The sequence below is a fragment of the Triturus cristatus genome, chromosome 2_1 (assembly GCF_964204655.1).
Source record: "Triturus cristatus chromosome 2_1, aTriCri1.1, whole genome shotgun sequence".
In the NCBI taxonomy this organism is placed as follows: domain Eukaryota; kingdom Metazoa; phylum Chordata; class Amphibia; order Caudata; family Salamandridae; genus Triturus; species Triturus cristatus.
The window spans coordinates 919115612-919138083 of NC_140581.1; the positions used below are offsets into that span (position 1 = coordinate 919115612).

At 42.2% G+C, this 22472-nt stretch overlaps 1 protein-coding gene across 4 annotated transcripts in view; it reads right to left on the reverse strand.

Annotated features, from left to right (window-relative positions):
- The window catches only part of LOC146866097 (transducin-like enhancer protein 4), a 281559-nt gene that overhangs the window by 18646 nt on the left and 240441 nt on the right, over nt 1–22472 (reverse strand). For all 4 annotated transcript variants that reach the window (XM_085633258.1, XM_085633240.1, XM_085633250.1 and 1 more), the window contains 2 exons: nt 21261–21508; nt 2078–2225 (listed from right to left, as the gene is read on the reverse strand). In XM_085633258.1, the coding sequence (XP_085489384.1) occupies nt 2078–2225; nt 21261–21508 (396 nt within the window). The remainder of the gene's footprint in view (nt 1–2077; nt 2226–21260; nt 21509–22472) is intronic.

Sequence of the window (22472 nt, forward strand, 5' to 3'; positions counted from 1 at the left end):
GTCCAGAATGGCATCAACATGCCACAACCCATTGAAACGTTTGGAGTATCACCCGAAATGTAGGTACGCACTGTTTACCGACTGGCTGTAGAAGCACTATAAATAGTCGGAAAGAAACCCCCTTGCTCCTCAAGGAGTTGGCATTTTTTGCTGCATTTGTTGCCAAATGCAATGATACTCAAAAAAGAAAAGTTAGGGATCTTTTGGTTGCACATTATGAGGAACCTCAGACAGGCATGCGCTTTATGTTAAAGCATCGCTGATCATAATCATCCCCTTAAAATATGTCACTTAATCCACTTCTTTCCACGACCACATCTGCACTGCTACCATCTCATGCAATAAACACCAGTGTAGAATTAAGTCATGTCACAAGCAGTCCCTTGTAATAACAATTAATATACTTCCACAAGAAACTATCACCCTATAAATGTATTTAAATAATGTAATGAGAAAGGGCAATGAACCACAAAAGCCTGCTCGATTGCTTGACTCCTGCATAAGGTGCAGAACGTTGTCATTAAGAACTGTAATCAATGCCACAGTACTTCACTACAACTAAGAAAAGTGTAAAACTTTACACAGTTTATGCAATGCTCTCTCTTTATGCAAGGAGGACTGAGAAGAATCGTATTCTGGACCCACCTACTGGATAGCGTAATAAGGCACATCATGTGAAACCAGAAGAGATTCACGCTGCAGAACATAACTCTCTCAAAGAAAAACAAGAAAACAGCAGGCCTTGCAAAGTGTTAACCACCTAAATGGATATCATCATACTAGATGTTGCTAGCCGTGTGGATTCTAAGTGGCATGTCATGCCTTTTTAACCCAATGATACCAGACAAAACAAACAAAAACAATCTTGACTGAGAACTATAGGATGCAACATGTCAACAAAGACTACAATCAGACATTGATAAAAGGCTCAACAACTAAGCTAAACGTATTAAAATTGAAGCTTTTAATCAGGCTATGTGTTAGGTATTTGAAATCATAGGTGTTTTAAAGTAAACAACGGAGTTGCAGTAACAAAATTATAATGTTAACTCTGGCTACTCCTAATTGAATTCTTTGGATTGTGCAATGTTGCAGACCTTGTATTTCACCTGGTTGGTACGCCGTGGCTACACTTCACTGTGATACAGAGTAAATAAGATCTTTGTGTTTCACGCCAGCTCCCACATCTGCACAGGATGAACCTGAATGTAACGTTTGGGATCCTAGATGAGAGCGCTGTAAGCTTTGCTGGTAGGTTTAAATTAATTACTGTAGCTGAAGAAATTATATTTGCCTTATCTCTTATTAAGACCAAAGCTTGAAGATAAAATAGGACAAGCAAACAAATATCTATTTCATTTGTAGTTGCTGCCATCTGCAGGAAGGCTGCAAGGAGACCATGTAATAGGTCACCGATTTAGCAGACAAGAATTCTGTATTAAGAACACTAGATCATCCTCTTGTTAAGAATAGCAACATACACACCTCATTGCAGACAGATAAAATAACTTGTTTGACTAATTGTCAGCGTTGTAGCTAATTGCAGGCTGTGGTTTAATTATGGTACTACCATACAAATCTATGATTGATTTGGCCCTGTGCATATTGATAAAATTATTTTTTTCAACAAAATGGACCCATATTAAGAAACTGTAAAGACCTAAATTCTGCCCAAAGCCTGGATAACTCACTCCAGTGGAAGGTGGTTGACTGCGCAGGATGGCATATATTTGTGTCAGGTTTTGAACCTATAACACGCCTTGAATGTTTTGTCTGTTATATTAAAAACAAATTTAAAAAAAACACATGTTATGGTACTGTCCCGTTTGAGTATGAAAACAGCCAGGCAACGGCAAAGATGGACAAAATCCTCCTATACTTGTGTTGGCTATTAGTCAGAAATCTCCCAATGTAGTTCTCATGTTACTAAAAAGTAGTCAAGAAAAATGCAGACAGACACAACTGGATCAGATGTGCTCAAGATATTGCCACCTCTAATTTTTCACAGCATGTGTTCACCTGCAATATGTAAACAACTGAACAGTCAAAAACATGCCCATGCTACAAAGTGACGCACCTGTGACGTGAAGTCATGCTGCTGGAGCTGTCGTCCTTCCCTCAGGTCCCAGGATCTCACCGTGTTGTCCAGGCCTCCCGTCCACAGCTTGGTGCCATCGTTTGAAATGTCAATACAGCTGGCTCCGTCCGTGTGGCCTTGAAATTGCCTAAACATCAACAAGAAGCAGGGTGAGCATCAACCAAATAGATATTGGGGTGTGAGCATTACAGAAGCATTAACTTAATCTATAATAGTTGCATATCTGTACTGCTTCTTACTATACATGTTTTCTATTTAACTACTTTTAGCAAGTAATGCTGACAATAAGAATCAATTTCTGTAACTAGGGAACAGTGCAAGAGTCAGAAATCAATATGTGCTTTATTCGATTCAAGTATTAAATCATAAAAGCACAAGAAATATCATTCAACATTTACAAATAAGCATTCATAATTTAAAAGTTTATCAAACTAAAAACTGATTAAAATCCATTACAATTACCATAGGTATGAAATAACAGACAGATTACAAGGTGTTAGCCACATGCTCATGTAGTAACAAAATCATCATGTGAATCAGTTTCAACAAGAATTGGACCTTGCATCGATGACCTTGTTTTGACCACCCCTTTCAGATATTTTGCAATGTGACTAGTGACATTTTCATCAGCTAGAGATTGAAGCCATATAAATGCGGGTTGGCATTGCCTTAAGCCTACCATATTCAAATAAGACACAATCCATCTTCTCCTAAGTACAGTATAAAATTTACAAAAAAAACAATGTGGATTGTCGACTGATTAGATACATTGTCACAAGGACAGAGGCAGAGAGAGCATGACCAGTCGTTTATTTGGGGAAATGTAACCAGGTTGTGAAAGTTGCCTAAGCGTAGGCACTTCAGTAAGAACCTATCATAATTACTTGGGGTACATAATAAATACGGTTGCATCCCTGTTTGAATCAAGAGTAATTGGCTCGGACTGTCTGTTTCATAATGTTAGAAGACAGCCTGATCCGTCTCCAGGTGATTTAAACAATGTTTTTAGGTTCTTCCTCGAGATATGAAGCATGGAGTCAGGATTGTCAAACAACTCAATGTGGTCAAGGTCACCAGAAAAATGTTTTAATATAAGCAAGCCAGGGGATGTAATTTACCTGCTACAGTTTCAAACAATCTAAAATCACTTCCCGATTTAGGCCTGTAGACACACCTGTCCAGACCATGTGCCATAATAAAATCGGCTGGATTTTAATAAGGTCAGACAGGTATGGCAGGCCCAGTTCGGCATGGCAGATGTTAGTAGCTGTGCTATCAGGGACAGCCAAGAGGTATCTCAGAAAACTATTTTCAACTTGGAGTGGCTCCACATTTACAAGGCCCCAAATGCCAGCCCCATACAAGGCAACAGAGATACATTTGGCTTTATATATTACCAGGAGGTCATCAATAGGGTGCTTGCCCAACCTCGTTGCAAAATTAATCAAAGCACCTGTAGCTTTAGCAAAAAGTCAGAAATCAAACACACCAAGGTATTCCTCCTACATATTTTATTTAGCTACTGAAAATGGGAGCTACTGATCAAGTGAGGCTATGCCACTTTCACTACAGGCCACTTTTAGGACATTAAAAACAGCAGTGCCGACGAGGAGGCTAACAATAGTAGATCAGAAAAGATGGAAAGCAGCTGGAGTTGCTCAAAGATAAATGTGAAGGAAGAAGTTGGATTTCATATGGTGTTTTGAGTCGTTACATAATGCACCATGCAAGAGCATATTCACACTTGTATGTTTACTCCAACTGTTACTTTATTGCTCGGTAACATGCATCCTAGAACACACTGTATACAAAGTATCATTTTACATCTGTTCGGAGTGTTTCAAATCAGTTGCTACTTTGGTTTGAACCGAAAGATACTCTGCTGTTGTACTACTTTGGCTGCTTCCTGCAGCATAGTGAATAAATCCAGACTAGTAGCTAAGTTACTACATTTATATCAAAAATAGAGAGGCAACAGGAACAGATATGGAAGATCACATTTAACATTAAACAGATGCTCGTGGGTCTTGACTATTGATGAAGTATTTTTCTTTATTATGTATTTCCAAAATAGCACACCCAACGTGTTGTAGTCTGAAAACGCATGCGATTCAATATTAACTACAGCCTACAACACCATTTATCTTGTGTTAAAAAGATTCTCGAGTTTCCCAGTGGTTCAGATCTCTTGCCCTGATGAAGCTTTTGTAAGGTGAAACGCATTGGCTTCGCTATTTTGGACACAGAGCCAATGAGTCACCAATATATGACAAATGGGAGGAGGACCCGGCAAGGGATATAGATGAAGTGTGGAAGGCTATGTAGCAAAAGGTGGCGACTGCTTTCATGTTCACCAAATACAAGGAGAATGTATTCAAGGTGTTCACTAGGTGGTATTTGACTCTGGTTAGATTCAAAGCTATTTTCGGAACCACTGATATGTGCTGGAGAAAATAGCAGCGGAGGGACACACTGGCCCACATTTGGTGGTCATGTCCACAGGCTCAATCTTACAAGAATTGTTCTCCTGTCCGATCTAATAGTGATCCTGTTGGGCCATGTGGGGGAAGATAGGGTGTACCCTATGCATTCTCCTATGGGGCAACTAATCACACAATTTCTCTTAGCGGGTAGATTAACCTAATGCCACTGCTGGAAGTAGACCGTCTCACCCACACCGGGCTGTAATGTTCCAAAGTCTGGCACATTTACAAAATGGAAAAATATACAGCATTATTGGCAGATAAACTGACCGAATTTGAAAAGACCTGGAAGCCATTTAAGACTCATAGTAAGACTCAGACTGGGGGCTGAGGAATGTCATGACATGTTCCTGATTTAGTAAGGAAGACTGGTTTCCATAGAATGTCTGGCCCTTTAAACAGTACACCACAGATCCTGCAGACATCCTTGACACCTAACTGACACCTTGTGGTCCCCCTGCCGGAAATACAGAGATGCCATTTATGTCATTCCCTCATGTAGTGTTCACCCCTGTGCCATTGCACACCCTCCACGCATGTGTCCTCCCACTTTTCCTTTACTCTTTTTGTCCAATCCTAATGCAATGCACTAATGTTAGGTTTGTATAGTAATGGGTTCTTAAAACTCAAAATTAAATGTGAAAAAGGTTATATATACATACTTTATAGTTCTTATGAAATATACTACAACAAAAACATTAGAAGGAGAGAAAGGCAAGAAATCAAATATTATGTGCCTTATAATGCTAAATTGGAACCCCAGGCTTCGTTGAGATACTCACACATTACACCAGTAATGCTTGCTTATAACAAGCACTATATCTCTGAAATGGTCAATGCACATACTGTTAAGAAGGTCTCCAGTGGTAACTGAGCGACTATTCTGGATATTCCAAGGCAAACAGAATGCTATTGGGCAGCAACAACGCCATGTAGCTGCAAAGATGAAGAACTTGAGCTTCAAGAGTACATTTCATAAATGAAGCACTATCCAAAAGAGTTGGAACTTGTAAGAACGAGTGCACAGATTAGGGCACTGAGAATTTGAACACTGTAGGGAGGCAGGGCTGGAAAGAACTCTGCCACAGAGGAGCTACATTTGATCAATCAGTTTTAAAACTGTAGAAAGAAGCTGGATCGCAAGGATAAGATCCACCACTTTGACTGTAATTTTGATATTAAGAATTCACACTTTCATTAATTGTTTTGTTTAGGCTGCCACCTCTTCTCACAAGTTTCAGATGTGATCCAGAACAGAAATGTGTACAGTGGCGTCTAAGAGGTGCACACAGAAAACTAAATCAAGAGGGACAAAAACTGGACAGATAAAGCAACGTACAATACAAATAAATATCAGTAAGGAAAAAAAAGGTTTTGCGTAACTTCCATGGTGCAACCTGTACTGACTGAGAAAGCAGGTGAAGAGCGCACTCAAAAGAAAGAAGAGGGAAGTAACAGGAGAATCTTTATTGGCCAGACATTGCCTCTAACATCTAATCCACAGACTAAGTCCTTCTCTCTATAAAATATCTCATCCCATGTTAAGTTGTCAACTCTGACTACCTACTCTGTGTTCTCAACATTACATTCTTTCCTTAGAAGCTTTTGAAAAGCGACAAACATAATTAATAAAGTCAAATACAAAGCACTTACAGGAGGAGCAGTATCCCGCTGAGCCCTTGCTCATTCACACTACTAATTTGCAATGTTTTCCATAGCTGGGCAGGTCCACACAGACCTGTACATGCTCCCACACATCCGCCTTTCACAATGGCTGGACGACGCTAGTAAATTATACAAAGTGGGGGTGGGAGGAACAAAGACTATTTGCTTTATGGCCATTTAATTAAGGTGTTTATATGTAGCAAACCTTTGTGGACAACCCAAGAGAACTGGAGCTTTGCCTTTTTGGGTGGGGAGGCTTAGTGGAATAGGAGTGCATCTGAGACCAGCCAGGCACACATAATTAATTACTGCACCTCCCTACAATTGGGCAATACACATTTGATTCATCCTCTGGAAGTGCCCAAACACGTACTGCTGTGCCTTTCATTCTAAAGAAGCCAGACTCATTCAGTTACCACTAATTCCTCAGCCAAATATTCTGAAATTACTCACAGGCTAAGATCACCCATCAGTGGATTGTGCAGGAGGAAGCAACCATATAAAAAAATTCAGGACATTTAAAGAACATCGTTTCAAATCAATGTACATGAAAGTAATTGATATAGTCAGCTCCACATGGGCCGCTACACGCCATTTAGTTTGACACTTGATGCTTGTGGCGTAAACAATCTTCTTTCATAGATGTGAAAAATTGGTGCTGGTGGTTTTATTGAGAAAACACATTTGGATGCACACACAGCAGACACAACTGAAGAACAGCTAAAGCCACAAAACGCATACAGGTAAACAAAAACACACCTATTGCTAGAGATTAAACAGTTATAACACCAATTTGTACTGAAATAACAAACAAATGTGGCGAAAGCCAAGCCAAGCCTCTTCCCAAAATATTTCTCAGTGGTTCCAGTGCATTTTGGTATTTGCAGTTCACAATTGCACTTTAATTTCTTTGCGAGCAGTTATTTCTTTTGCTGGTATTGCTTATACCTTGAGAAATCATTTACTTTAATTCATTGTTTAGGTCGTGATAAAACAACTATTTACTAGGCACATGCGTAAACCCCAGATAAAACAGGAACCTGGAGTAAATCATTCCTAAGGTCACACAGCGGTCCCTGTACGGCCAATAGGTAAAGGAGAAATATATATGAACAATAAATTAAAATACATCAAAAATAATTGCGTTAGGTTCGCGGAGCTAGTAGGAACAGAATAGGACAGGCTGCAAATACAAACATTTTTCAAAAGTTTTAAAACAGAAAAAGAAATAAATTATATAATAGTCCATGAAAACACATGTTCGGTGCTCACACTAATGAAAATGTAAGTATATAAAGCAAAGCTCTATTATGGCCACATGACTAATGAAAAGTCATTTAATGAATTTACAGATGTTTTCTTCAACTTGATGATAAAAATTTTGACCCATGAAAGGATGTAGGGTCATCATCAGGATTAGAGAGAAAAGCAAGCCCTAAGAGAGAGATTAGGGGACAAAGTAAGAAATTAAGAAAAATAAGTTCAGTTGGAAGCTCAGAACAAGACCATCAGAATAAGGAACTTACAGTCAAGGACCCAGACTTCATGAGAATGTAAAATGAAAATAAAGTCAAAAATAAGGGCATTGCAACAGTTGTAAGTAAGAGAGAAGGGGGCCCTATCCTCACAAACTAAATGGTTACTTATCTGTAGGATTAATTTTGCAGCTTAAAGAATTTTCTGGATTCACATACTATGCATTATTCCACCATCTAGTGGTTGGATCCGAGTTTTTCCTCTTTCTAGTCTTTTTTAAGTCTTGCCTAAGCAGCGCATGAACTGTCTCTCAGAGACATGCTGTATCTAGGATATGGGCTTCAAAATTCACCCATCTTTTCCATTGGTTCCAGTTAGTGTCCTTTAGGCTTTTCATTGGTGAATACACTTAGTAGTCCCTCCTTTTGGAATTTTGTATCCTCCCATGAGGACTGCCCATGTTACACGTGATCTTACTCTTCAGGTTATTTATGCTTTGAGAGCACTCTTTTTGGTTGGGCTTCTTCTTTGCTTGTCAAGCGTTCTGTTTACTTGTGCAATGAAACTTCGGTCCACTTCATTTGCTTGCCATCCCTTAATCTCCCCATGCCTCCCCCTCACCCCTCTCACAACAGTGCTTGTAGGACCCTACCACCCCGTCGAGGCTACTGCCAATTTTGCTTGTTTTTTCATTTGACTAATTTATGCATGATCTGCAGTGCAGTGCCCTCATTTTAATCTGTTTGCCATCTCCCCCACCCCCTCGCACATCAATGCTTGCTCGCCCTCACCTCCGAGATTGCTGCATTCATTTCTTATAGTTATTGTAAATTAGTAGCTTTCATTTATATAGCGCAGCTATCCAGGCGCTCAGGGAAATTAAAGGATCAGCCCATAATAACAGGATGTCGAGCCGTCACCAGACTCAAACACTGATCCCCAGCTCCCCAGTCGGCAGCTCTCACCGCTGCGCTATATCCTTTCTCTATGCATGTTGCAGGGTGCAGTACCTCATGTGACCACAAGAGCTCCAAGGGACACCTAATCATAGCCTGTGGTACTGCACCCTCACCTCAGAGATCGCTGCATTGATTTTTTAGCGTTATTTTAAATTAGTAGCTTTCATTTATATAGAGCAGCTATCCAGGCGCTTGTGAGGAAATTAAAGGATCAGCCTATAATCACAGGATGGTGAGTCGACACCAGACTCAAATGCGGATCCCCAGCTGGCAGTTTTCACCGCTGCGCCATAACCTTTCTCTAACAATGTTGCAGGGTGCAGTACCTTATGTTGCCAATAGAGGTTCCAAGGGATACCTAGTGACCGCCTGTGATTTTGCACCCTTTTACTGCTTCGTGCACAGTAGAACAGTACATTTTGCTGTGCCCACAATAATGTGCTACATAGCGAAATACTTATAAGTTCAGAAAGGCGAGACCGATTGCATTGCAAATGCTTTTTTCTTGTAGGTGTTGTCGACGACCATTTTGTGGTATGTTCTTCTCCTCGTGACATCAAGATGTGTGGCCCGTAAGCCCGTGTGTGGTTGCCAGCTCCAGATTCTTTTTTCCCCTTGGTGAGCTTCTGTCCATCCAAGGGTTTTTCTTTTTGTGCCCTTATGCGTACTGTGTGAACAATTAAACCCAGTGGTTCCCAAACATTTTGAGCCACGACCCACTTTTTAGAATGACAAGCTTTTGCGACCCACCTACCTTTAATAGACATGAAGAGGGGTGATTTTTTGTAATGTAACTAGATCTTTGTGTGGTTGCGCACTGTAATTTACAGACTGCAGGTTTTCAACTGAAATAGCCACTAACTTTGCAAAAACAGTTTTACTGATAAAACAATATAGCAAACAACACTCAAATGATAATGTGTGGAAATGGGGTTTCTGTGAAAATGTATCATTTGTAACATCACCAATTAAAGTGGCTTTATCTGTTTTGATCCTATTAAAATATTGGTCAGGCACACCTCAGAATTACAAAAATGTACTTTATTTTAGATTTCCTAACTGCTGAATGCATAAAGTAAATTTACAGGTATTTGCATTTTGTTGTGTGTTGCAAAAAAACAACATCCTATGATTGTCACATAATTCACTTTAAAAATTCCCCTCACTGTGTGCAGTCAGAAAAAGAAAAGTAAACACAAAACCCATACTAAAAGAACAGGCAGCCATTAGTCAGAAGATGTAGCCTGAGATTTGACCTCTGTTGTTTAAACACTGCAAATGTGACAAGATAAACAGAATTTAAAGGCATTTTCATTTATTGCTCACATTTTTTCAACCCACCAAAAACCATCTCACAGCCCACCAAAGAGTTGTGACCCAAAGTCTGGGAAACTGATCTAAACCCCTCCGTAGTTTTTTTGTAAGGCACCGCATTTCTCAGGCAGTGGGAGGCTTGCTATTAAATCCAGAAAATTCTGCAAGCTGCAAAACTACTTCTACAGGTAAGCAACCATTTCGTTTTGCAGCATGAATCATTTCTAGATTCACCTGCATGTACTGATTTTGTAGCAGTATCCTCTCTTTGGAGGTTGGTTTGAAAAGAGTTTGCGTGCTCAAACAGATGCTTTTTTATATTTGGTCAACTGCAACAAGAACAACGTGATGGAAGGAATGCTTGAATTAATCTCAGTCACTGGCAATTGCTTGAGTCACATTCAAAATCCATTGTTTTTCGCCCACCAGGCCACCTGAATTTTGACCCAGCTATATGCAAATCAGTCTATATCCTGCTCCAATAGCCACTTGTGCTTCTCTGTGGATTTGAATGTCAACACAAGAGTGTTTTGTAAAGGTGTGTATGGCTAACCAAGTGGTTGCAATGCATATGTAGTTAATTGAAATGAAATATTTGCTAGGAAAGGAAAGATCATCCCCCCCCCATGTTCCTTGTTGGGTTGTCTCTAGGCTTTTTCTTTTAGCAGCTGTATTCCAGATCACCTAACACGAGTCCTGATTATTTGGACTATCCATTGCGCGACAGTTACTTTTGTCACTGGTGACCTGATGCTTGCAGGTGGAAAGGAAGCAAGGAATTTCCTTATTTGTTTAGTCTTGTCCAGGTAGTACATGATTGCCCTACGGATATCTAACACATGGAGGAGTCATTCTATATAGGTCTTTGGCTGCTGGATAAACCCGGACAGTTGGATGGTTTGGTTCACATGGAAGTATGATAGGACCTTGAACAGGAAATATGGGTTAGTTTGCATGACTAATGTGTCTTTGTGAAATTGCAAGTTGGGTTTCTGTGTTGTAAGTACTTGTAGTTCGGTTACCCTCTACAATGACGTTATTGCTATTAGGAATGCTGTTCTTAGTGTTGCAAATTTTTGTACTGCTTTATGCAGCAGTTCGAAGGGTTCCTTCATTAGTTGTGTGAGCACCAAGTTTAGATTCCACAGGTGTGTGGGTGCTGATCTGGGTGTTGCTATCTTTTTAGCTCCTTCTAAGAATCTTTTGACAACTGGCAATCTGAAGAAAATTCCACCTACTTATCCCCTATATATGCTACTATGGCCGACAGGCAGACCTTGACCAAAGTGAAGGTGAGTTGTTTAACTGGCAGGTATGTTCGGTATCTAATGACTGTACTGTCCTGTGTTCTACTGTCCACAAGACATTTTTTGTTGCACCAGTGGACACGGGTATTCTACCCTGCAACATAGCATTTCCTTGTGCTTGATCTTCTGGCTTCCCTCAAGATGTCCTTGGTTCTGCTTGGGAGTCCCAGATGTCCACATTCCAAATCAGGAGCTAGAATAATAGATTGGTGCTGGTTGGTTCTGAGTGATAGATCTGTTCTCTTTGCCTTGACAGCAGGTCTTGCGATGCAAGTAGCGCTATTATTTTTCCCTGCAAAACTTCCATCTGGTCTGTGAACCCATGTCGGTCTTGCTCATTGCAGTGTTAAGATTAGCAACATGGGTGGCTGCTTGCACTTGTTTATCACCAGCAATATCAGTGTTAATTGAGAAAAAGCATATGCAAATTTCCCTACCCAGTCTATCGACGGGCTATTCCACTGGAAAAGGAATGACATGCTAAAGTGTTATCATCTTCAACTTTTGTACCTTTATAAATCTGATTAACTGGAGACCACCCCCTTTTGTACCGCTTTGGTCGCCATAAGTTGGCAGGGTATGCTCAGACGTGAGTCCCTTGTTCACTTTGCCACTGGATTCAAGCAAGCCTGGCTGAAGACGGCTGAAATGCCAGAAACCGGTCCTAGGAAGCTTGTTTCCGGTCCAGGGAAGGCATGGCTTGGCAGTTCGGGCTGGACTGTTCCCATGAGGCACAGGGTCAGACTGATTTGCATATGGCCATGTCTGAACTGGGGTGGCAGAGTGGGCTGAAGAAACGTATCAGTGATCCAGTTTGGGTACCAGGAAATAAAAATGGGAGATCCCTGGATGTTCTCCTCCCGTGGTAACTTGTCACATGCTTTAGAAGGAGTTGCCCAACCTCCAGCTGCAAGCAATTTTGCTCTTTCTTGCTCTGGGCCGGACTTTTTTTTTTTTTTTAAAGAGTTTAAAAAAGCTTTGGTTAAAGTTGATGGGCCTCTATTCCTAGAAGATAGCTATTCTGCCCCCCCCCCCCCCCGGTATCATGTGGCAGGGTTCTCTCTCTCTGAAGTCATTTCCTCGATCAGCCTGTCCATTTGGGGGCTGGTTTCTTCTCCTCGCGCAGCTTCAAAAGGGCTGATGAGATGTGGAGGGAAACTGGCACTGCAAGTCTGCTGATTGTTGTACACCTGCATGATAGAATGTCTGTGGAGTAGTGATTTGAAGACCTCCTCTTCCTGACCACCTTCCCATTGCAGCAATACCCCTTTTTCATGAGGCCATGGAACTGCAGGGCTCCAATGGCATTTCCAGGGTTATTAACCTAATTTATCTGTTGATGGGAGTCATCCATGGTAGCTCCAAACAAATGTTCGCCTTTGAAGGTAGTGTTTATAAAGGTTGACTGTACCCTGTGCTTAATACCGGAGATACATAACCAAGCATGTCTCTTAAGGGTAGTGCTAGTATACAGTGGTCTGCTACCTGTGTCTGCAGAAACCACAGCATTAAGTGTGATTTTGGAAATAGCATTGCCCTATTCTAAGGCGGTGTTTGGCCTTTTCGTGTAATGTTTTGGGATGTGCATCATCAGCTCCCCACATTCCTCCCACTGTTGTTGGCCATATTAACTGAGGGGAGCATTAGAACTAGCTATTTTAATTGTGTGGAAGCCACTCTTTCGGTCTTGCATTTCACTCGTTTTCTTTCGTTTTCCAGTGGCGGACCGGACCCATTGCTGTTGGTTCACTGGCTCTTTTTCTGGCCCTGGCTATTAAGGTGTTCTCTACTACAATGTCTTTTATGTATAAGGGGTCATTCATTTCATGAAGCTTTATTCGGTACATTCAAAGAAACAATGACCATAAAAGCACACAAGCAAAATGCAGTACAAAAAGAAACACATAAGATTAAAAAATCATGCTTTTCCTAAGCTGAATAGACTTACATAAAATCGTGGCAATAAAAAAACATTTGTCCGGAGAATTCAATTCATAAATCAAGTTCATAGCATCCTCCACATTGACAATAGCATATTTTTTAAAAATTGGTTTTAGATAAACAATCCTCATGTTCAAGAAAAGAGTACAAATTAGCATAAAGTGCAGGGTGCTCTGTTTTGAGTGACCGTCACATGGGCACGGTCCAACTGGCTGTTTCTTTAGTTGTGGAAAAGCCACCAACCCGTGTGCCATCCCAAGTCTAAGTCTAGTCAGAACAAACCTATGAGCTGGTTTAGTTACCAGGCTCAAATACAGTTGGTAGCCATCATTATACATATATTTATTGTACAGAATAACTGAGGTGAGGCGTCCACTTAAAACTGCACGTTTTTGGGCTCGATACGTCCTGAAAGTATTTTTCATATCTAACTTTGAAAGATTACCAGCAGAACCAGGATCTGCCGCTATATCGAGTCCAAATATAGTATCAAAACTATCCACAATATAATTGAGCCATGGTATATTCAAAAAATAGTCCAGTTTAAGGCAGTCCTCGATGACAGACTGATTAAAAACTCTCTCCTCCTTAGTCCAGATTGCACGCCATACCATTAGTGGCCTTAACAAAATCAGGTCACTTAAGTGAGCAACCCCAACTTCTCTATGGATTAAATCAGTGGAGGCTGAGGTGGGGGTCACAAAGCAGTTTTTTGACAAAACAGTTTTCTTCCCTTTGCAAGGAGTCAACATTAGTATGGCCCCACAACCCAGCCCCATATAAGGCGATGGAAACACTTCTGGCATTATATATTTGGATCATGTCACTGATTCTTCTGTCGCCGATCTTAGTGGCAAATTTAAAAATACCATAGGCACTTTTCTTCATTTTGGACCTAACATTCATTAAATCATGGGACCAACTACCGTCATGAGAAAAGATAACACCCAGATAACAGAATTTGTCCACATCCTGAACTTTCACCCCATCGATAAAAAAGGCATGATTTTTTTTACCCCTGGTACCACAGACCATAGTGTGAGTTTTACTCTTATTAATGACTAGCCTCCGTTTACTGATAAAGTCTGAGAACTGGTCCATTAGTCGCTGCAGACCTATCGGGGTCCGGGACAGGAGCACAGCGTCGTCTGCATAAAGCAGAAATGGGACGCCTGAGCCACCTATCTGGGGAGCATCTGCTTTAACTGTTTTCAGGACCGAGTTGACCGCATTAATAAATAGAGTAAACAGAAAAGGGGCTAAGACACAGCCCTGTCTTATCCCACGTTTTACGTCAAAATTTGGGGTACACTCCCCTCCTGCCCCGAAACGCACACATGTTTGCATTCTATCATATAATCTTGCTAAGAAAAAAATGATAGCCTCTGGTGCGCCAAGTTCCAACAGGACTGGCCATAAGATGGAATGGTCCACTAGGTCAAATGCACTGCTTAGATCGGCAAAGCAAAGAAATAATGTGCCTGGCTTGGCCCTGGTATACTTTCCGATAATTAAGTCTAAGTTCAGGCATTGATCTAGTGTTCCACGTCCCTTTCTAAAGCCATATTGCGAGCTTGCCAGGATCTCATTTGCTTCAGCCCACTCTTCCAGCCTAAATAACAATACTCTGCTCATAATTTTTACTGAGGATTCAAGCAGACTGATCGGACGATAATTACTAGCTACCGCCTTGTCCCCTTTCTTATAAATAGGGACAATGATCGAGTCTCCCCACGTAGGTGGGATCAGGGTTGTTACGGCAGCATTCAGTGCCAGGGTGAGTATGGGTCCCCACATCGGTGGTACAGTCTTATACACATCGATGGGTACTCCATCTGGACCCTGCGCCTTCCCCCCTTACTAGACTTAATACTGTTCTCAACTTCTGACCGAGTAATGTCTAGAGTGACTATGGGCCAAATTCTTGGTTCGACATCAATAGGGCCTGTTCCTTGAAATATGGCCGTAAAATGAGAAATCCAGGCCTCACTACCAACGTTAGCTACAAGGTGTGGTAGTGTGGCTCAATGGTTAGAGCGGCAGACCCTGATGTAGAGGTCTGGCCCGGGACCAGGGTTCAATTCCCCACCTCGGCGCGTCTTGGGCTCAAAATTCCACGGACCTGATAATTCTCGCCTCGGTGCCTATTCCAATCATGGAGTCCCACTCTGCAACTCTGGGCAATAGCTTGCTTAATCTCCACAACGGCCCCCACAATGCTAAGGATGCCTGGCATCCACCTTGGGGGTGCCCAGGAGTGGACACCTCACAGGGAAAGCCAGGATGGGTTCCACAGAGGTATTCGTACAAGCGCCATGAGACCCTTGCGGGTGAGTAGTGCGCTATACAAGTATCAATTTACATTTTTATCGTCCCTGAGAAAAGGAGAATTAACCGTGGACCAGAACAGGCAGTTATCTGAAGTTTCAGCCGCCTGCGATAGGTTATCCCACGCTTCTTGTTGTAGATCCTTCTTCCTCCTACACAATGCCAATTTATATTCAGATCTTAAGTAGGCAACCAAGGTTTTATCCCTAGGCTTAACTACTAGGGCCTGTTTCAATTGGGTTAAGATAGAGGTACATGTATGATCGAACCAACCCTTTCCCTGATGGGACTTGGCAATTCTACTAGTGGTGAAGACACCCTCAATAGTTTTATTAATTATAATTAAGTTATTCATGATAACAGTAGATGTACTATCCATATTCAGAATGCCTTCAATTTCAACCAAGGATTTGGATACGATCATGCTCATGACAACTGCCGATTTTTCCCCCTTCCATCTTAACCGTGTTCCATTTCGCCTATGCGACTCAATGTTACACCGGCTTTTGGTCACCTGTTGTCTGCTACACTTCCATATCTCAGTTATCATTACAATACGATTATGATCACTAAGTGTAGGATCCTGTATTACTGATGACTGAAAATTGGGCACAATAAATGATGACACCATAACATGATCAATGAGGGAATTAAAGTTCCTTCCCGTATAAGTGGGAATAGGTTGGCCATCTGCATCCTTAGCAGGTTGCAGTAACTCTAAATCATAAGTTGCCATGAGATTGGTAATTGCGTCACCATATGCATTATGGGGAAAATGTGAAATATAATTATCACTATTGTCTAGCACTCCACAAGCCCTAGAAAGTGACAAAGGACAAATGGTAAGATTGAAATCACCTAACCAGATGAAGTTAAAAGAACATTTTGCTTCGATAACAAGCTTCATGAGAGCCCTTTCTAGTTCCTCAATAACTAGATGTCGGGTGTTATTAAAAATGTTATCATAAAAATTTATTAATACCACCTCGTGACCGTCCTTTTCTCTAACCCACAGAAGTTGTGAGTGTGTTCCTACAGTTATATGTTTAACAACTGTAAGTGATAAATCCACGGACAACAGAAAAAGCAAACCGCCCTTTGCTCTACCATGTCTCGATTCTATGGCTTCCAAGCTGTAACAGGCAAAGCCATCAACACTAGGTTTACTAGTTAAGTCTAAGTTCAGGCATTGATCTAGTGTTCCACGTCCCTTTCTAAAGCCATATTGCGAGCTTGCCAGGATCTCATTTGCTTCAGCCCACTCTTCCAGCCTAAATAACAATACTCTGCTCATAATTTTTACTGAGGATTCAAGCAGACTGATCGGACGATAATTACTAGCTACCGCCTTGTCCCCTTTCTTATAAATAGGGACAACGACGCAGGAGGCGTACCGAGTTCTTAAGGCGCCTCCAGGCGCATTGATGGCGTCAATACTGTGCGCCGGCCCCGGGACTGCTGGGCAATGTAGTAAAGCCGTTCCCCTCACGGCGCTCCGGTGTAATGCAAATCAACTGCGGTTCCCCTCACGGCGTGCGTGGAGTACGGGCCCCCAATGTCTTTTATGTATAAGGGGTCTTTTAAAGAGTGTTTATATTTTTTCTCCATCCTTGGAGGTACTCCTTTACAAAATGCTGATTTCCTAAAAACCTCCAAACCCTGATCAAGGATGCTAGGGAGCATATGAAGATACAGACTATCTTTTCTATGGCAAGAGAATTTTGAAGAGGAAAAAAACGTGTAACTGTTCTTCCTCTAGCTACACCTCTTACTTGTCTGCAGCTTTTTTTTTACCAGGCTGCTGTGCATTCGATGTCCTCGGAGTGAAGGCCACGAAGGGTAGGATTAGATGCCCTCCTCTGTTGATTGTTTTGATGTCTCTCGCAGTGCTACTAAGGTGGGGGAAAAAACACCTGCTCATACATATATTCCTCCTCCAAGACTTCCTTTTCTTTCTCCTTGGGTTCAGGTGTTATCGGTGGCTGTAACTAGACTTGTTTGTCCTTGACCAGTCTTGAAGGGATTTGATATTCTTTCACGGATTCATTAAAATCCAACCTTGTCTGGATGATTGCTGTCATTTCGACCTTGAAGCATCAGTTTTTCTTTCATCCTCAAGTGCTCTTTGTTCTGTGTAAAGGGTGGATACAGCCTTTCTTTTCACAGTCTGTGTCTTGCTTCAATTCCTTCTCCATCTCATGGTCTCGATTGCCTCTCAGTGTCGAACCTGTGTACAATGGACACCCTCCTACAATGCCCTCACTTGGGACCAGTGAGGTTATTTTTGTTTTGACCGACCGTCGATGATTTTGGCGTGGAGGGTGTCTTCAGGGTCTCAGAGCCCGAATGCTTTGTCTCAGACAAACTGTGTGTCACCAGGAGAGCGTGGAGGACATTCAACAAGGGGCTGAGTGGTGGGAGGCTCGGGATTTCACGGACCATATGCTTTATACTCCGCAGGGAGACGAGTGGACAGCTTCGAGAATCGAGGACACAACAACAGACGCCTTCCCCTTTAACTGGGATATACTCCCGGATAACCCCGCCCCGTATGCTGACGCCACAGTCCAGCAGCCAATAAGACCGCACGAGGAACATCTCGGAGGGTGGACGAACACTCGAGCGGGAGAACTGGAGAACGAAGGACGAGAGAGAGAGTACGGAGAACGAGAGAGAGAGAGAGAGAGAGAGAGAGCACGGAGAACGAGGACGCCAGGAGGAGCGAGGCAGTACGCTGAAGGTGGAGAAGCCGGAGACAGGAGGACTCCGCAACCACGTATCGCCGAGCCGCGCCCACGGAGGAGCGTGGCTGACCCAGGTACGTGACCGCTTCACGGGTTGGGTCGGGAGGCGGGAGAAGGCGGAGAACTAAAGTAACGGCGCTCGCCGACTCGATTGTACATAGGAGAGCTAACATTCCCCCTCCCTCACTTGCACTGATTCCCCATTGCACGCCGGCCGTAGTGTATTACTTGGCACTTGAGCACCAGAGTGTTGTCCTCACCTCTCCGAACCCTGTGTGAAAAGTAGAAGGGACTGCTTATTGACCCTCGCCTCTGCTTCTGTCTCTCTTTTGGGTTGACGGCACTCCGGAGTCCTCTACTCTTCCCCAGCTGACCAGGAGATGAACCCTCAAAAGGTCCGAAGCTGCAACCGAAACCACCGCGAAGAGGCAGAGACGTATTCCCGTTGAGGCTACAAAATCCTACCGGTCTATCACAATCTGGCTGCGTCTAAAAAAAGGGACTATTTAAAAATAAAACCTTCACTGACTAGACGTCGCGTCTTGAGTCATCCTTCCAACCCGCTCACACTGTGCTTCTGAGGTGTTACCTGAACAGGTCTCTTGTCGCCCTCTCTCGATGCCTTCATCGGTACATCTGCTTTTTCTAGTCCAACAATGCCTTTCTTGAGTTTGAACCCATAACCTTGTACTACCTAATTTTCCTCCATGCTTTTCTTCATCACCGCTGGACAGGCAAAGGTCCCTGAATGAAACTTGCTCTTTTTTCTGTGCCTGCATTATGGCGTGATTTGCTAACCTCTTAAGAGGAACAAAATAAGAAAAATTCTGAACCAACCACTAGATTGCAGAATACTACACAGCAAGTCAATTCAGAATAAGTTCATGGTGCAAAACAGGAGGAAAGCACGGGTGCTGATGTACGACCTGACAGTGTAAAAATTAACTGGGAAAAGGAAAACTAATGTGACAATGCAAAAAAATGGGAAGGAATGAGCAAAAGAGGTCTTACCAGTGTAAGCAGAATCCCACAAAAACAATTATTACCACGGGGCCCCAGCAGGGGGCTAAAATTAATTTTCAGCAGGAGCACTGGAGACGGATGGGGTTGCCTAATCTAGATAGTCTAGTTGCCAAAACCAATTCCAAAAATAAGGAAGCTGGTGCTTACAGTTTCCTGTTTATGTTATGAACTTACAATTCTGCAACATATTTTTCTTAATTTCTTACATTCTCCCTTAGCCTATCTCTCTGCCTTGCTTTTTTTCTTTAGGCCTGATGATTACCCTACATCCCTTCATGGGTCGAAACGCAATCGCTTAGTAGCTCCTTCACCCACTACCTTCTACCATTAATTGAAGGAAACGTATGCATAGTTGCTGAATGATTTTAGATTTACAATCATGTGGCCATACTGTAGCTATTTTTACACTTAAATTTGTACTAAGGATGTGCACAGAGCACACTTTTTGATGCACTGTTGTGCAGTTTAATACTTTTGCTCTTTAAAAAATTTCAAAAATTAAAATCCTGTCATATTCTGCTATCACTGACTCACTGAACCGAACATCGGTATTTTTATGTATTTTCATTCATTGTTAACATACATATAACCTATTGACCATACAGGAACCATTGTGCTGCGTAAAGCATTGGGAACAACTGCTGGCATGAGTGTGTAATGTTTTTACAACCCATCAGAACAGCTCCTTTTCTCACTTTAGTAAAGATAGCTTCTCTTGCACCATTTTCCCAGTCAAGATACTATAGTGATTCACAGAGCAGAAGTACATTCGGATTCTGGAAATCCAAACGACTAGCATAATAATAATAGACCTCTCTCGTTGCTACAGTTCACCATTTTGCTTTGCAGTTCCATCTATGCTTGCACAGCAGCCCTCCAACTAGATTTGTCTTTATTGTAGTCTGGAGCATGTACAAGAAGTCGCAGGGCTTGGAAGAAAGCAAGATTTCTCCTGCTGAATGCTCTGGAGCACGAAAAAGGTTTCTGGATCACTTGTGGGTGCGCGGCTACTTAAATCTGTATTAACATCGAAGCCATGGGATAGGTTGTGTCAAACCACGCATTAATATCGATCTGTGGAGGGTGAAAAGAGGCTGGGATCTGGTCTTGCTGTTCTCCCAAAGGTGAGCTGGTTTGGTGGTGTTCCAGCTGAACAATTTTGATTGTGTTAGTGTACAGCAGGAATTTGTAGTACGTTTGTTAGGTCTATGAGTTTCAGAAAAAGACATATATGTTAGCTTCTGCTCAGAAGAAAGTCTAGGGTGAGGAAGGAAGCTGAGGAAGCAATTATTAGGTGACTTATCATGATTATTCGGATTCTCCCTTTCCCAGTCTAGTCCTTCCAACACATACTTCCTTCATTGATGTATTTCACTCAATGCCAAGGGAACTAGGGTAGTTACATAGGATGTTTGAGAAGGTAGAGGATGGGGGCCACTACTTGTAGGCTACTCCCACAGCAGAGGAAAGGTCTCCATGGAAGGAAAAGTTTTCATTTGGAATAAATATCTGAGTGGAAACTGTGTACCTGTATGTGGGAGGTGGACAATCTTGCACAGTAAGGAATGTGACAAAGAAGAGAATATTGCGGCATTAATGGAAGAGTTATTATATTCTCTCTTTTTTTCCTCCAAAACTAGAGGACTAAGCGGCTATTCTTCGGTTACGTTACACGAAATGAGAAGGCATTTCTAACCGCTAACAATTTTCATAACATAGGAACAGACTATCTTTAGATAAAATACAATCTCCAGAAACATAAAAACAGTGAATGACATGTTTAAAAAAAATCTCTAGGCACATCATAGATTGAGAACAATGGAACCTCAATAATGAAGCACTGGTGGTGGATGAAACCCATTTCGGTTACAGCATATGCAAGTCAATAACCATGACCGGGCAATCGGTTTCAGTTAACCCACCTGACCAGCGTCTGGTTGTGTAAATCCCACACTGCAATGTTGCCATCACTACAGCAGGAGAAGCAGACCTTGGAATCGGGGCTGATTGCCAGAGCGTAGCAGGCCGGAGCGGAGGACGTCAGCTCTGCCTTAATACGGGGAGTCGGAGCTGCCAGGTCCCAAATGGAAAGCGTGCTGGCTTCCCCGCCGACAATCAGGGTGCGACCATCAGGGAGCAATCTACAGGAACGGATGTAGTTATCTCTGTTCTGCAGAGACAAAGCACATGAAGCAGCTTCTCATGAGAAAAGAACACCGACACCAGCACTAGAGGAGAAGCACATAAAACAACCCCCACCCCCTTCCTTCTAGTTGTAATGGTTTCCTACATATGACAATGACAAAGTGAATTAATACCAGGAAATTACCGGACATTAAGCAAGCACTTAAAACCCGATCTACAAATCTCACCACCGAGATCTTTAATCTTAATTAGTATAACAATGCAAAGACATTCACCCACCTCCAACTATCCAACATTCTCTTGCAAAGATATTAGCTTTTTCATTTGCGTTCTAGACAAGACATATTTAACCCATCACTGCCTAGGAGTTATTGTCGACACGTGCCTACAAAGGTTTCTAAAAGTACAGATGTTTGTTTAAGACGAGTCATATTTTTGTACCTATAGTACTGCTTACACAATCAGTCTGTGGCAAGAAAAATGACTCCGCAAAAAAACATGAATTTAAATCTACACTTAAACTACTGAGCTGGCTGCAAACTGCTCATTAAAACACAAACGCACAAAACGGCGCATTGTCTTTATAGCTAAACTAATAAAAGCTGACAAAATTCACAGGAGAGGAACCAGAGAGGTCAGTAAAATAATTTAAACTCCGTTGACCTTTACTTCATAACACATAGCCATACACTACTCCAGCTGGTTTTTACCCAATAAACTATCGCCTTCTTGTGAGCATTCTTTCAAAGCGCGTGCTAATGTCAGGGCACACCTTGTTCGATACTGCTTCGAAAGGAGATCAGCTTAACGCCTGTACACACACACATTTGGAGGTCGCTGCTTACACTGAAGTCGACTTCTGAACATGAGCCGGTGGCGGTTACCTTTCACCTGACTTACAAGAAACCCGATGCAGCGTTTCCAAAGCCCATTTGTCAGAAACGGCTGCAGACAATCCCCAGATGGGCGCATCTTCTCTCTCCCCAAAG